The following is a 17,490-nucleotide window of genomic DNA, read 5'->3' on the forward strand; positions in this document are numbered from 1 at the left end:
ACTGAAACGATAAATAAATCAAACGAAGCCTCAATTTCACTATTCAACCACATTTTTTCAAATGGTGGGGCCAAGCATACAGACGTCCTCACTCCCAAGGGCTGCGGGTAAAGGCATACAACAAGGCGAGGATTTTTTTTTTTTAATTTTTTGCTAACAAGTTAGTTCCGATCAATTTTGGGTTAGCAGATTGACCCATATCCGATTTATTTTTTCAAACGGGTCAAATCCTAGAACCCGAATTCGACCCATTTGAGAAACATGTTGACCGTAATCCAAAATTTTTGGTTCAGGTTCTCGTGTTGTTTCAAATATTGACACCCCTATAAAATACAATAACATTTTCACACTTCGTTGTCTTTAAAATCTCTCTAACTACAACGTTATACGACGATAAAAATAAAAAATCTCTATTTTCAAATTTCAAGGTTATTGGTGTTCGATTGAAAGTAATATTAATGCAAAGTACTACTTGAATGAATTTGAAATACATGCATTCTTCATAAATTCAAATGACCAACATCAAAATACAGTCTAAATTCTTGCTGTCAAACAGCCCCTAAATAACATTTTTGTAATAAAATTAGTGTTTCTGGCTTTCTGCTCCCAGCCACATGTACTGCGTGGCTTCTGATATACCCTAGGAAGAATACCACAAATTTGAGGTCTTAAATATTTGGATTATTGCTGAGACATATATGTGAAGAATCCCAGTCTCCACATTCTGTTAATGAAGCTGCATATTCTAAGCAAGAATATTCAATAAAAAAAGCCAGAAAACACTATGTTTTCTGAACCAATGAACAGTCAAATTGGAGTTTAAGGTTTTATTTGGGACGATTTTTTTACTATTTTTTGAAGCAGTTTTTTAGTACACAAATTTTTTACTAAAAAGAGACTTTAAGAAGCAATAAAAAAGCTATCTCAAACGAAGCCTAAAAATGCGAGAAACTCAACTTGAAGCTAGTCTGTCACACAAAGACTTGTATGCTGTACTGCAATTCTTGAATTTTTCCTCTGCCATTACCTGAAAATGCAGCAAGAGGAAATCATTTGCCATTTGGACTATTGATAATAAGAAGAATAAATGAATAAAATGGTTTTTAAACTTATTAAGGCTTCATTTGAGACGGCTTTTTTTATAACTTCTTAAAGAAGTTTTTTAGTACAAAAAATAAAATTTATGTACTAAAAAAATTGGTTTAAGAAGTAATAAGAAAGCCGTCCCAAACGAAGCCTAAGTGCGTTCGTTTTAATCTTAAAATTTTTCAGGCGTTCAATTTAGTTGTCCCTTAATTCATGAATCAATGTGGTTATGCTGTTAATTTTGTCATTCTTTGGATGAAATTGGAGGGACAATTTTCATCAGACTAATTTGGATTTTTTAGAGCAAATCTAACTTATTCATGCTGGTTTAAACTAATGAGATTGACCCTCAAAGTTCAAAATTTTATCATGGAAATCTTCCTTCTACTGATTTCCATCAAAAGAAACAACAAACTTGATGGTAAGAACAAATTGATTCATCTTTAACTGGACTAAATTGAACATTTAAAAAAGTTTAAGACTAAAACAGACATACCTAAAACAATCTTGGAGACTATTTTTGTCATTTATTCACAATAAATGTTAAGCTGGGATCATAGCTAATTTTGATAGAAAGCAGTTTTTTAATCCTGAACAAACGCTACAACCTAAGGCTTCATTAGGGATGATTTTTTTGTTACTTCTTAAAGCAACTTTTTAGGATAAAAATTTTAACTAAAAAGCTGCTTTAAGAAACAACAAAAAAGCTGTCCCAAACAAAACCTAAAATTGCCGGCAGTATGTGTTACCACTCAACTAAATCTCATCGAGGAGCATATCATCTAATGCCTTAAAACAGGGAAAATCATATGTAAACTTGGCAAGAATCACTAATCTTTTCTAATCAGGTCATTCGGAGGATGCTGTTTTATGTGGCCAAATCATCTAAGGTGACTCTCTATAACCTCATCTTCCACTGGAGCTACTCAGACCTTTTCATGTATATGCTCATTTCGTATCCTATCCCTAAGAGTAAAGCCACTCATCAGCCAGAGCATCCTCATCTATTCAACACTTAACTTAATATTATGCTTCTCATTTAATGGCCAACATTCTGCACCATAAAGCATTGCAGGTCTCACCACTATTTTATAGAATTTTCTCTTAAGCTTGAGGGGGATTTTTTTATCACACAACAAGCCTAATGCATTCCTCAACTTCAACCATCCAACATGAATTATACTAATAATATCTCCATCTATTTCACCATCACTCTGAATAATAAACCCAAGATATCTAAAACGTGTCTTCTAATAAATGACTTGATCGCCCAAAGTAACAATCCCCTTACTAGATCTATTACTACTAAAATTATACTCCATATATTCAGTTTTAGGTCTACTCAAACGAAATGCTTTAGACTCTAAAGTTGACCTCCATAATTCAAGTTTACCTTCAATATATATAGACAAACACTTGCACACAAAAAAACACACAAATCAACAGTGGTGAAACTAAGAAGTTGCAAGGGTTGGCTCTCATCCTCAAATTTTTGAGAAAAACCCTGTTATATTTGAGTATAGCATATAAGTTTTTAAATAAACGATCTTATCGCAATGTGTGAAATAGTTGTCCCCCCTACATTCTGGGTAAGTCTTTTTGGCCTCCTTGTTTTAAGAGAGAGAGAGAGAGAGAGAGAGAGAGAGAGAGAGAGAGAGAGAGAGAGAGAGAGAGTTAAACTTGCCTTTGATGTGCCCTGATGACGATCTGGATGCCACCTTAAAGCACAAACTCGATACCTGAAAAAAAAAAAAAAGAGTAAAAAAAATTTAACTTGACATTGAAATAGGACACTAGATAGATTCATTAAAGTCAGTTGAAGTTCATGCTTATTTAAATTATTTGTAGGCCCTTGAGATGAAGATTTCAAAAACATTTTGAGATCTGATTTAAGATTTTGAAATCTCATTACTACATTAGAGTCATTGGATTTTCCATCATATGAGAGCGTAGTCTTTTTTCCCCCCACTTGTAAATAAGAAGGCACCTTCCTTATTTATCATAATGAGACTAAGGCTTCGTTTGAGACAGCGTTCTTGATACTTCTTAAAACAGCTTTCTAGTACAAAAAATAATTTTTTTGTATTAGAAAGCTGCTTCAAGAAGCAGCGAGAAAGTCATCCCAAACGAAGCCTAAATGATTCACCTCCTACTCCTCTCCCCACCCATTTGTGAGTTCCAATGATTAGTAAATGATTTTCAGATCATGTAACCCCATGACCAAAGGATAAGAGTAACATAATTTTAACAATCTCATCATCATCATTAGCCTCATCCCAAGTAGTTAGGATTTACTATATGAATCCCCGTTCCTCATTCTCCATTCTCCCAATTGAGTGCAACATGAGAAGGGTTTTAAGAATTTAAATTCAAAATTAAAATTCGCGGAGTTCTTTAAAATTTGTGGAGTTCCTTAACCTACTTTACGATTAGTGCTGGATTATTTACCTATATATACATATCAAAACACTTGTAGGAGCATTAGGATTAAAATTTTAGTCAGGATATCAAATTATTATTTTTAAGTATTACTTAAATTTAAATGTTTCTGTAAATAAAATGGGGACATAAACAGGTGGTGAAGCCTGCCTTCTCTGTTGGAGTTGTTAAGCAAATGGAACCAAATTACAAACTTTCCCAACACTTCAAGTTTTGGGAAAAACCTTTCAAAAGAGAGAGGAGTTGTATGAGTTTAGACTTGGCCTTACGCAAATTGCAAGGATCATCCTTGTAAATAAAAGAACTCTCAGCAAGGTAAGGAAGACTTACGCGTTCTTTACTTCCTTAAGTTTAAGTGGACCTGAAGCACTCAAACCAAGAGTTAATCTTTCAGAGGCTAAATCAGCCGGTGGGCAAGTATCAGCACCAGTATCATCATCAGTTTCCTCATCTGTTTCATATCTCCAATCTGAGAAGCATTTATGATTATGGCCAGAGGAGCAACGCCACTGAAAATTTCCATCTCTACTCGAGGCCCAATAATAGAATCCTTCCCTCCCAAAAGCAGAGTGGAATATGTTCTCAACATCACCATCATCATCATCACTATTTTTCCCGAAATCGAATCCATCTTTTCCTGAGCATAGATTGTTTAAAAATAGCTAAGTAAAAATCCCAACAAAAACTATTATGAACATCAACCAGTATCAGCTTTAATTTTATAGTCAAGTCACTTTAAAGATGAAGGACTAACAATAAACAAGAAGTGAAATGAACAAAAAAAGCGACAATTTATGTGATTAGCACCAGCATTGACAAAAAAAGGGATCTTGAAGATGAAGTATTTCCTTACTTTTGTTCTTGGACCTTTCCGATTGAGACTCATGTGAGCTAAAACCGTTTAACTTTGTTCCCTTCGACCAATATGGCCTACGGAACCATACGGTGCTGCTATCATCTTTCCAACTCTGAAATCAAAGCTTAAATGTCAATTATGGTGATTTCTGAATATACAATTCTCATAGTATTGAAAATCGGGTAAAATGCAGCCATGCAATATGATAAAGGGGGAATAATAATGTCACTTATCACTAGAATAGAAGTGATTAAACAATTAAGCATGCAATTTTAATATGTAGGAAAATAACAATATAGGCAAATATTATGGCTGAATGGCCAATTGCTTAGAAGTTTGTCATCTTAGGCTTCATTTGGGACAACTTTCTTCTTGCTTTTTAAAATTGCTTTCTAGTACAAAAATTTTTTGAATTTGAAAATTTTGTACTAAAAAGCCGTTTTAAAAAGCATTATGAAAGCTGTCCCAAACGAAGCCTTAGTTATACCTTAATTTGGTTCGATAAAAAAGCTAGAGAATATACGTAGGATTGAGACAAAATCATAAATCCATGCATCAGTTAATTCTATAACATAGGAAGCCCCAAAGGCATTAATACATTAATTCGTCCATGCAGGACAAGCTAAGGTGCACGGGAACACACAGAAGCCTCAATACTTGTTGTTTCATGCATGGTCAGGCGGCCTGATAAAGATAAATAATCATTTTAAATTAAATAAAGAGTCTAATGAGGGTAAGGTGTTTAAATGTTATCAGCTCAAAATTATTCTCATTAGAAAATCAAGTGGGATATTAAACTACCATTATTATATTAGACCACCCCTGTTAGCAGATACTTGCAAGAGGAACCCCGTAAAATATCTTCCTTGTGGTACCACTACGCCTCTCTCTCTCCTTCCCCACTCTCCCCTCCCCCCCCACCCCCTAAAACTCCACAAATAGCTTTACCCAAAAGCTAAATTTGTTCCAATAATGATAGCTCTTGGCATTGGAGCATTCAATCATAAGCATCCATGACAGAGGAAAGGTTCACAAGTAACTCTCACATAAATAGGATCATTTGAAGCCACTGCACCTCTCTCATTCTGGTAAGGTTTGACGATTATAATGGCATAAATAAAAGCGACATTCGAAGATCCAATTGAAGCCACTAAACCTACAATAGTACAAGGAAAACTCTCCATCACAGGAAAAGAACTGGAAAGTTAAACGAACTAGAAAGCTTAATAACAAATTTCATTATGCAGATGACTAATACAAAAGATATAAATACCTCAAAATAAACTGACGTTGCTACTAATAGATATGGTCAGCATAGCTCATCATGAAGAGATGAAATGTTCCTTGAAGAAGATGGACGATGGTGTCATGATAACTAAAATCAGTGAGCAACATATGTTATTCTCTACTGCAAATGAAGTTTGGGGCACCGTCAAACAAGGGTACTCAAAAGTAATAGATGTTGCCCTCATCGATGAGATAAAAACTAAGATTTCAACAACTAAATAAGGCAACCTTCCTGTTATTAGATACTTTAATGCGACAAAGGTTTATTGACTTGAATTGAATTATTATCAAGATCTCATGATGACATATTGTGATGATGCACTAATTGTCAAACAATTTGTAGAAAGAGAAAAGTGTTCCAGTTCCTAGTGGAAACCAATAATGACTTCAACTAAGTTTGTGTCCAAATCTTAAGAAAATAAAACTTGCAATCACTAAATGAGATTTTTTTCTTTTATATGAGCTAGAGAAGGAAGAAATAGTAATGTTCGACACATAGATCTCCAAAATAATGTTATAATAATCACTGAATGCCACGATAAAGACTTATTGCTACAAACTTTTTTTCTTCAATAAGAGGAAAAAAAGTTATTTAAAAGTTATTTCAAAGTCAATATATGGCACAACTACTTAAATGACACATCAAAGAAAAATACTAAAAACTCTACAGAAAGTTCCCAAGCTATGATGGAAATAAAGAAGACCACGAAAAGGGTACACTTTTTATAGAATAAAAAAGGCTCAATCCAAAAGAAATTAACAAACTAAAAAACTTCATTATCTCTCTGGGAAAACTATCTAGATCTAGCTCTCTAGTTTAAAATAGAATAGCTTCTAACTCTTATATTTTTGGCTCCTTGAACAATTCTCCTCATACCTAGATCTTAATATTTAGCTTCTAACAACCAACGTTCTCAACCTTTTTCAATCCTGCAAGCCCTGCTCTAATAATAGAAAAATAGAAATGGTTAATGATTCTCCAACAATTGTTGTGGCCAAAGAAATGTTTTAATTTCCTCCATATTTATCCTCAGTAATTTATTGCATGTTTCTCATTTTGCGGCAATCTTTTATCGATCCATAAAAGCACTAAAGATTACAACTGTAAGATAACCTTTTTTGCTAAAGGTTGTGTATTTTAGGACCTTATTATAAACAAGACGGTTGGGCAAGCACAAAAAAATTATTGACTACATCTTCAAGGCAAAAACCACTTGTCATGTTCCTTCATTTCTACCCTTAATACAAAAGCCATTTGGAAATATTATTACAAGCTAGGACATCTCTGATGCGGACATCGGTATGAAGATTTGGCGCATCTATCACAGGAGCCGTCGTAAATCGACGACTATCATTTAAACCTTCAATTATGATTTATTTTTCTGAATTTTAGTTCTAAATTAATGTATTTCCTGTTTTACCTCTAGGATAGTTTATTTGAGTGTTGTGGCCCAAGGGGCAATTTTGTAATTTTGATTTTTCTCATATTGGGGTCTATAAATAAGGGTCTTAAGCTATTGTAAGAGGATGGTTGATTAATATGAAAAAAATTTGTTTTCCACACTTGTGTTCTTCTTGGGAGAGGACGAGAGTGAGATTTCTATGAGAGAAATCGAGAGTTTCACCAGCCGCAGGATGGGTCCGGGCTCGTGACGTGAAGTCCCTTGGAGAAGGGCAAACAAATCACCGTCATAGTCTTCGAGAAGAGTCTCGAAGGCTCGCCTGGTTAGTTTTTATTTTCTCTCTTTCGTTTTATCTTTCTATCTTGGGTTTTGTTTTCTTTGTTCCGTCTTTGTATTCCTCGTGTGTTGCTTCCTAGTGTCATCTTTTCTCTCTTCCTTCAAACTAACACGCCAAACACCCCTCATACCGCCGGCCCAATCTCTAGCCGCTCGGCCCACCCTGTGTTTGTATCCATTGATGAGAGTCAATGTTCATCTTAAAGCTTACCCTAAAAGAGTTCCAAATTAATTTAGGAAATTATTTTTTTCATCATTTTGAATTCAAAATTTTTGAATTTCAATAATTTTCCTAAATTAGAAAGGCTATTTTAGGAAAGTATTGAATCTAGTTCATGATCTAATTCAAAACTTAATTTGCGGTGATTAAATTTTGCGGCAGTTTCAAAAATTCAAATTTTTCAACTAATTTGAATTCTTTCCCTAATTTATCATCTTCCGATTTTGAAAGTTACTGAATTATTAGTTTGGGAATTTCAAATTCAAATAGGGTTTAATTATTTCTTTCCTAAACTCCACCCCCAATTGAGTAATCACAATTAAATGCATTAAAACTCCTATTCCCCCCTTGGCTGCCGCCGGCCCAACCTTGCCCCCATTGGCTTGATTTATTAATTACTTCCTAATCTCCCCTCTTGGCTTTAGGAAATAATTTTAAATCTCCCCAATTCCACTTAGCCGAAACACTCATTCATCTCTTGGCTCTAAATTAATTTCCAAATCTCTAAGAATAACTTTAAGTTATATTTCCTAATTTCTTCTCAGCTCACCGTTTCCCCCTTAGCGGATTTCCTCAAAATCTGTTCACGGGATAATGCAGATTTGGGGAAAGAAATTAATGGGCTAACCTGCTGTTAGCCGAAGCATTCAAGGCCTCCCTTGGGTTACTCCTCTCCCCACTTATTCTCTTCCCAAATCAAGCCGAATTCTCTCTGGATTATCTCCACGTAACAGAATTTCCATATCTTCCTACCTATGCTATTAAGGAATTGATTTGGAGCATTAAAGTTCTCCCCAAGTCATTAATTCCTAAGCCTAGGTATCCGAATTTTCCAAGCAGCTTTTGGAAACAAAACTAGCTGAAGTTATTTCCAGATTTCATTAACGGGGATTGGAGTGTGTTTCCTCTTCAAGAGCAGGCTGACATTTGAATTTCTCTGGTCTCCACCGCCTACTCCTCCCACACGGAACTTTCTACCTTCTAATACTACAACCCAGGTTTTCCCACCCCTGCTCTCACGTCTCCAGCAATAAGAAACCTATTAGTTGATGTTTTTCTACCACAGCAAATTGTTGTCCAGCAATTCTTGTCTTTCTCAAGAGAAAATCTGAGAGTCTTCTCAGGTTCTGGGCAAAGAGATCAAAATTTCCTTCAGATTTTGGAGAGGAGATCCTCTCCCTAACAAAGCCTTCACCCGTTCTACATCAATCTCTCTTTCAAAATCCTTCAAAATATGTTTCATTCTCTTGTTTTGAACATTAAAAAAGAAAAAATTTCATCATGAGACTTGTGAAATTATCAAACATCATCGTGTTGTTTTTCCTGAAAGTAATTCTAGATCCTCTACTCTTTGTTTAATTGTTCGCTCTAATATTTGGGGAGCTTCTAAAATCTAACATTTATGGAGCTACAATACTTATCACCTTTAGCGAAGATTATACTTGGATGACATGAATATATCTTATCAAACAAAAAAATAATGTCAGCATTATTCTTCACATTTTTACTGCTATGATACAACAATAATTTCTTGTTAACATTAATGTATTTTAGACTAATAATACTCATGATTATTTTAATCATCTATTATCATCTTACTCTTAGAAAGAATGTATTATCTACCGATCCTTTTGTCTTGAAACTTCCCAACAAAATGGAGTGGCAGAAACAAAAAAAATCAAAATCTTTTGTAAGTCACCATGAGTCATATCTTTCATATCAAGTTCAAAACAGATACTGGGAATAATCAGTCCTAATTGTCACAAATCTGATCAATAGAACATCCTAAAAAAATGATTGGCTTTAAAAATCATATAAATTATCCAGCTAAATTCTTTTGCATGAATAACTTCTTAAAAATTCTCAAAATTCTTTGGATGCATTGCCTATTCCAACATCCATATACACTTGTCTTAAAAAAAAAAAAAAGTTGAGTGTAGTCATTAAGGGTGATGGACTTTTCAGTGTTCCTCCGGCTATAAGATATGGCCACACAACCATTAGGTAGCATGATTTCAGTAAATTTTTAATTGGTATTTAATAATATTTTGATATTTAAATAATAATGAGAGTTGTTAAATGCTTCCAGCTAATTAATAGCTAGCATATGAACAAAGAGCTCTACACTTCCAAAATTTTATGATTAAAGCACTTAGCCTACCCTATAGTTCATATCGACGTGAATGCAGTTGAAATATATTTGAATATGTATGTAGAAATGAAATTGCGTATTAATTATTATCATTAAACTTTATAATTTAATAATTTTAATAAATTTTAATTATAGCTTCATAGCAAAAGAAGAAACATGATAGATCATGGTTGCCCTTAAATTTAGTTTATGTGAAATATAACAAGGTCTTGATTCGTAAGTACTGCCATTGTGATGTAAATGACTTGGGCAGAAGCATATGAGCATGGGCGGATAAAAAGTGGTGGGTCAAGGGGAAGTACCCCCATTGGCAAAGGGTCGACCCTGCTGAGTTGTTTTATTATATGACTTAATTTGCCCTTGAACCTCACTTTATTTTATGACTTAGGATATATAAAAAAAAAGGAAAAAGGGTCAAAATGTAGCCGAGAAATTGCATTGAAGTTGGGTGAATCATAGTTGACGAGCAAAAACTAAATCACACCAAATTGAGTCAAACTGAAATATCTTGTATGGTCATTGGTAAGTCATGAGTAGAGAAGATCATAGCCTTGCTTCTCCGCCCCATGTTTGAAGATGATTATGGTTGCCCATAGGATTCAAAGGACGGAAGATCTCTTAACAAACAGAAATTTGAAGATGCAGGAAAATCTATAAAACCTTTAAGTGATGTGATCTTGATCATCCTCGATTTTTCTTGCACTATTTCAACAATAAATCATAGGTTTAGTAATATACAGATGTAGAACGGATGGGGTGGGGGGAAAATTTGAAAATTGAAATTAAAATTAAATTAGAAAAAGGGGGTGATTAATTAAATCCCATAATTGGATATACAATTAAGAAATTAAATAACTAAGAGGGGGAGGGGCCAGCGGTATTAAGAGGGACTTGAGAGTTTATGGAGAGAGATTTAAATGCTTGCCAAGTGGGGAACCTTAAATTATGGAGGAATATTTAAATCAAATCCTATTTGAATTTGAATACTTTCCTAAAATAAGATAACTAAATTAGGGAAAGAATTTGAAATTTAAATATATTTGAATTTAAATTTAAATGCTTTCCCTATTAAAACACATCACAATAGGAAAGAAGGCTATCAAGCAAGATTGACTCCAATCAAGAGCGAAAGGAGAAGGGGCGGCGGGTAGAGAGAGAAGGGGCCGGTTATGGGAGGAAAGGAAAATGAAATTAACCAAGTCTTCAATTAAGGGAGAAATGCTTTAATCAAATACAATTCCAAATTGATTGGAATTTGATTTGAAGAACTTTCCAAAAATAGATCTAGTAATTTAGGAAAGGTTTTGAATTTCAAACTAATTGGATTTGAATTCTAAATTCTTTTCAATTATCTTCAGCCTAATTTAGGAAAACAAAGGGGAATGAAGGAGGGAAGAGGCTAGGGATGAGGTGGTCGGCCGGCTATGGAGGTGGAGGGGTTTATGGCCGGTGGTTGATAGGGATAAAGTGGAGGCTTGTGGCTTTGGAGGGGTTTATGGGAGAATCGGCCGGTGGCAAGTGGGGGATTTTGGCCGGCAGTCAAGGGAGTAAGAGAAAAGGATTTAAGGAAAGAAAGATACAACCGTGAGCCTGACCCATCCTGCAGCTGACGGGTAATACGTTGCCATTCTCCAAGGGATTTCAATCCACGAGCCCTGACCCATCCTGTGGCTGGTGGAAACTCCGATTCCCTCCCATAGGAATCTCACCCAAGTTCTCTCCAAAGAACACAAGTGCAAATAAAATTTTATTAATAATCCATCATTACATTACATGAGCAATGACCTCTATATATAGGCCTAAGAAACTAAAACAAGGCACATATGCCCCTAGGGCTTACATAGGATGACCCTCTTAAGAAAGGGTAAAAACGAAAAATTCATAATAAAAATAAAAATTACAAATAACAAATTAAGATAAGGTGGAATGATCTCGGTCGTCAATCGTCGTCTCCTCCTTTGAAAATCTTCATGATCTGATGTCTGCATCATTCTCCCGGGGTGGAAAAGAACTAGACTCTATCAAGTCCGCACCCCGGGTAACCATGCTCTGATACTAAACTGATGTAGAACGGATATGGGGGGAGGGGTCATTTGAAATTTGAATTTCAAACAAAATGGAAAAGGGATGGAAGGGGTACTTAATTAATCCCTTAAATTGAGTTCTGATGTTTAGGAAGGAATTAATTAAAATAAGAGAGATATTGGGGGCCTTAATGGAGAAGCGTTAATTAAGTAGAGAGAGTAGATAGGAGAGAGGGGCGGTGGGTAGAGAGATGAGAGGATATAGAGAAAGAGAATTAAAGTGGACTTTGATTGGAATCTGAAATTGAGGAAGATTAATTGAAATCAAATCTAATCAAAAATTTAATTGGACCTAATTTAAACAATTTTCCTAAAATAAGAATCATAATTTAGGAAACAAATTCAAATTCAAATTAATTTGAATTTTGAATTTGAATTCGTTGCCAAACTAAGATGTATAAAATAGGAAGGCTTTGAATACAAGATGAATTTGTTGGAGCCAACAGGGGAAAGAAGGTGGCCGGTGGCTATGGAGGTATTAGGGTTAGGGTTTGTGAGGGTGTTGCCAGATTGGAGGTGGGAGAAAGATGGCCGGTTAGGCTTAGGAGGGGGATGGAAAATTTCGGTGTGGAAGAAGAGAAGGTTGTGGGAAGAGGCCGGTGGGTTTGGGTGGAGGAGGGGATGAAGCAGGTGGGATTGGAGAAAGGATGGAGATGGGGATTAGAAAAAAAAATAAGGAGAAACAAAAAAACAAAGAAAATTGTGAGCCCGATGCTTCCTGCGGCTGACGGGTGTTGCGTTGCCCTTCATCAAGAGACTTCAAACCACGAGTCCGGACCCATCCTACAGCTGGTGGAAACTACGATTCCCTTCTATAGGGATCTCACCAAAGTCCTCCCAAGAAACAAAGTGTAGAAATAATTTTTTTATTAATTCATCATCAATCTAATACAAGAGAAATGACCTTTATATATAGGCCTTAAAAGAAGACAACTTTGCCCCTTGAGCTTACATAAGATAAGACCCTTAAATAAGGGTAAAAAATGGAAAATGCATAATTATATCAAAAATACAATTAATAAACTAAGATAAAATGGAGGGATCTAAGCCGTCGATCTTCGTCTCTTCCTTTGATTAACATCCACCGTCATATGTCAGCATCATTCTCCTGTGGTAGAAAAAAGCTCGACTCCGTCAAGTCCACACCCCGGGTTACCATGCTCTGATACCAAACTGATGTAGAACAGATATAGGGGGGAGGGGTCATTTGAAATTTTAATTTCAAACTAAATGGAAAAGGGAGGGAAGGGGTACTTAATTAATCCCTTAAATTGAGTTCTGATGTTTAGGAAGGAATTAATTAAAATATGAGAGAGATTGGGGGCCTTAATGGAGAAGCGTTAATTAAGTAGAGAGAGTAGATAGGAGAGAGGGGCGGCGGGTAGAGAGATGAGAGGATATAGAGAAAGAAAATTAAAGTGGACTTTGATTGGAATATGAAATTGAGGAAGATTAATTGAAATCAAATCTAATAAAAAATTTAATTGGACCTAATTTAAACAATTTTTCTAAAATAAGAATCATAATTTAGGAAACAAATTCAAATTCAAATTAATTTGAATTCGTTGCCAAACTAAGATGTATAAAATAGGAAGGCTTTGAATACAAGATGAATTTGTTGGAGCCAATAGGGGAAAGAAGGTGGCCGACGGCTATGGAGGTATTAGGGTTAGGGTGTGTGAGGGTGTTGCTGGATTGGAGGTGGGGGAAAGATGGCCGGTTAGGCTTAGGAGGGGGATGGAAAATTTCAGTGTGGAAGAAGAGAAGGTTGTGGGAAGAGGCCGGCGGGTTTGGGTGGAGGAGGGGATGAAGTCGACGGGATTGAAGAAAGGATGGAGATGGTGATTAGAAAAAAAAATAAGGAGAAACAAAAAACAAAGAAAATCGTGAGTCCAGACCAAGGGACTTCAAACCACGAGTCCGGACTCATCCTACGGCTAGTGGAAATTACGATTCCCTCCCATAGGGATCTCACCAAAGTCCTCCAAAGGAACAAAGTGTAGAAATAATTTTTTTATTAATTCATCATCGATCTAATACAAGAGAAAGGACCTCTATATATAACCCTTAAAAGAAGACAACTTTGCCCCTTGGGCTTACATAAGACAAGACCCTTAAGGGTAAAAACAGAAAATGCATAATTAAATCAAAAATACAATTAATAAACTAAGATAAAATAGAGAGATCTAAGCCGTCGATCTTCGTCTCTTCCTTTGATTAACGTCCACCGTCGGATGTCCGCATCATATACTCACCAAGGTTCCTTCATATATAAATAAGGGCCCCTATGCTTGGAATACAATTCATACAGGATTGATACTTCTCAAGTTCCCTCTCTCATTTTTTTGATTTTTAGCCTCTCTAATCCTTCTATCTGGTATCTTACATGTAACAATCAAGAGATCACATCTCAAGAGGTTCGCCGCTTGAATCAATCCAAAAAGAGAAGATTGCAGAACTTCTTGATAAATCTTTTATTTTTTTAATCCCTTGCTCTTCAAGATCATCCACATATGTTCTAAATGTGATAAATGAAGAACAAGTGCATAGAAAGAAAGGACAAAAATACAGTTTCTTGAAGAGTGAGCACAAAAGAAACGAGAAGAAAGAAAAAAAAATCTTGGATAGTGAGCAACCCTATAAGTTTAACACAATCCTTTCAATTTCTTGAAGGTCAAATAACCCATTCCTAAATGAGTAAGAAAACATAAATCTTAGTCTCATGGAATAAGTGATCCATTTCCTTGAAGGTAAATTACCAAGTGCCACACACTAAAGATATAGGTGAAGTCACTATAGATCGACCAATAACACTTTTGAAAAAATAATTGCAAAGCACCCGTATCCTAAAACTTACCTCAAAAAACAAAGGAAACTAAAACCAAAGATAATCAATTATAATTTGTGGTGATAAAGTTCAAGTGAGCCAGCCTAAACTTGGAATTGAAGAACTCGATTTTGGATCAAGCCAAATTCATGTCGACTGTCAAAAGTCTTTGATTTTGAATTGATTCGAGTAAAGTTTATTGAATATGTAAAATAATTTTTAATAAAAAATCATGATTATTACTTATTTAAAAGTGTATACATATACAATTTCATAAAATAAATCAAATATAGATGCAAATATGTGTATACATATACAATTTCATTTATTATATATTTGTGAACACATATATAAATATGTGTGTATGTGCATTACCACATAAACAAACATGTGCATATATCACATATTTAGTCTATTTCAAGTTGAATAAAACTATTTCAAGCAATTCATCATTGTTAAAGCATATAAATTTTGATTTAGAGTCAATTAAAATTCGAGCCGGTTTTGAATTTTGGGTGTGTTTTGAGTTTCGGACATGTCACCCTAATTATAATTAAACAAAACTTGTAGCATGATGCTCATATAATTGTTCACCTTAGGGAAACGCAAAACCATTTAGATCATTTATTCTAGATAATTGTTACGTACATAAGTACAACCCTAATTCTAATTAAACAAAACTTGGAGCATGAGACTCATATAACTGTTCACAATATGCAAACGCAAAATGATCTAGATCATACATTCTAGATAATTGAAGTGCCAGAAAACACAAAATTTTGCATCTTAAACTTGTAATTCGTTGAAAAAATAACATATATTTAAGAAAATTAATAAAATAGGCGGATTTCTACAATGCGTTTACCTGAAAAAGGTATTCAGCATATTCTGATATATCCCGCAAAAGAGTCCTTCTTGACTCCATCCTTCTAATTCTTTTTGCATAAATATTGCATCTCTGCGGATAAATAACTCCAGGCTAAAAGCTTTCTTGGTCTAAGGGCATAAAAATTATCATCAAAATTTTCAAGCAGGTTCCATTTACAGGAAAGGATAGCCTAATTACATGGAGAGCAAGTTTATCCAAGACCAAGTTCAACAAAAGTAGAAATAAGAAATCTTCTTTATTGTTAAAAACGCTAATTTTTTATATGCACAAAAAGTAAATTGGGGGTTCATACGAACGGTACCTTCGAGCTATAAGATCCTCTTCCCTGGGGGAAAACAAAAAAGCACGAATTTAGCAGCAAAAAAAAAAACACATCAGAAGTTTCATGGAACTCGAATGAATGTTGTAGAGGTTTAAAAAGATAAAGCCTACCATTTGAGTGCATATCAATCTCTAACTAGAAGTTTCAAAATGCATCATTTAAAAGGTTCAAGCAGGGTACTGAATTCTACAAGTGCATAAGGTAAGTGATCAACCGACAAACATATAAAGAGAGAGACCAAACCAGTTTCTGAAATATGTTAGAAAATAAAAAAGAAAAGCGTGCAAAGACCCTGCCATTTTGTCCTTCTTTTTGCCAAAATACTTCGGCCAACTTATAGTTCTTCATGCAACCATCCCTTTAAGCAGTAGTAGATTCAAATGATAAAAGGAGAGAAAAAAGGGTCCAGAATCTAGCTAGGCGTCATAAGACGATTAGTGGAATGGGGATCCGAATTACAAAAATAAACAATAAATGATGAATAACCACAATGACATCTTTTTCTTATCAGAAAAAGTAGAAGAAAAAGAAGAGAAGGGTAGAGAGCGAGAGTAGGGGGAAAGAGGACTTACATAATTCCAAGTGGATCTCCTTTTCCTTTCCAGCACTGAAGAAGAATGGAAGAACGAAACGACTCCGAAAAGGTACAGAGAAGCGGCATGAGTAGTCACGAAAGATTGTTTCACAGCGTGATTCATACTTTCTGATCCAAGCGGCTGCAAAAAGGTACGAGAACAAGGCCGATCTCATCTTCCTCTAATGCTTGCAGACATTTGATTTAGATTTCCTGCGAGCTTCTCAGACGGATTTCTGTTTCTCCTCAGAGAGAGAGAGGGAGAGAGAGAGAGAGCGAGCGAGCGAGCGAGCGAGGGTTGCCGCTTGCTGTCAAAACGGGTCAGCAGGTGTGCTTCGGGTCCGACCGAATCCGATTAAGCTAAGGTCGACCCGTGCTTACAGGTCAAAGAAGTGGATTCAAATTTGACACAGTAGCAATTCAAATCTGACCTGATAATCCATTATAATTAAAAATATATATATTTTAATCATATATTTTAAGTTAATTGATTAAAAATAAGAAGGTTACACCAACAAATAAAAAAATTTAATGAACAAAATATTAAACGGAATATTTTTAAGTCAAAATTGAGTTGGCGGATCAACCTGAATCTGACTCATTTAATAAACATATTAGAATACACAACCTGAGCTCAACCCGTTTATTAAATTGGTCGGCCCAAACTCAGATTTCTTAGGTCTCATTAATAAGTTGGATCATTTATTGATGCATCTAGATCTATCAATTTTTAAGGGTTAGCTCAACTTATTTTAGCGGCAATTAACATGGCTGTTAAAAAAATAACTCTTTTTAATGTCTATTGTTAAAATTCTCATCCTAACACTAAAATACACCCCCCAAAAAATTTATAAGATGAAAGATTACAAGGAAATAATTATTTTTCCATTCCATTTTTGAAGCTTCTCAAGATATAATATGAAGGTAAAAAAAAGTAAAGAAATGCTAAAGACTAATTATTATTCTTAAAAAATAAAAATTATAAAAATTAATTTATCATGGAATTAGAAATGCT

At 34.9% G+C, this 17,490-nt stretch overlaps 1 protein-coding gene across 1 annotated transcript; it reads right to left on the reverse strand.

Moving 5' to 3' along the window:
* Positions 1 to 921: 921 nt before the first annotated feature.
* LOC110106747 lies at positions 922 to 16,753 on the reverse strand. The gene is made up of 7 exons (XM_020836728.2): positions 16,474 to 16,753; positions 15,881 to 15,904; positions 15,556 to 15,648; positions 4,379 to 4,493; positions 3,856 to 4,162; positions 2,771 to 2,825; positions 922 to 1,027 (listed from the first exon to the last, which is right to left on the reverse strand). Exons 1-7 carry the CDS (start codon positions 16,597 to 16,599, stop codon positions 953 to 955), a joined length of 795 nt encoding a protein of 264 aa, XP_020692387.1. The 5' UTR covers positions 16,600 to 16,753; the 3' UTR covers positions 922 to 952.
* Positions 16,754 to 17,490: the final 737 nt, after the last annotated feature.

The sequence above is a fragment of the Dendrobium catenatum genome, unplaced genomic scaffold, assembly GCF_001605985.2.
Source record: "Dendrobium catenatum unplaced genomic scaffold, ASM160598v2 fragScaff_scaffold_1417, whole genome shotgun sequence".
Lineage (NCBI taxonomy): Eukaryota > Viridiplantae > Streptophyta > Magnoliopsida > Asparagales > Orchidaceae > Dendrobium > Dendrobium catenatum.

What these genes read in the sequence shown, in the direction of transcription:
- LOC110106747 (XM_020836728.2), bottom strand. Translation starts at nt 16,599, where the DNA reads ATGAATCACGCTGTGAAACAATCTTTCGTGACTACTCATGCCGCTTCT. An exon ending in GGAGATCCACTTGGAATTAT is followed by an intron (nt 15,905 to 16,473) that starts GTAAGTCCTCTT and finishes GTTTTCCCCCAG; the next exon opens with GGAAGAGGATCTTATAGCTC. An exon ending in GTCATCAGGGCACATCAAAG is followed by an intron (nt 1,028 to 2,770) that starts GCAAGTTTAACT and finishes CTGCATTTTCAG; the next exon opens with GTAATGGCAGAGGAAAAATT.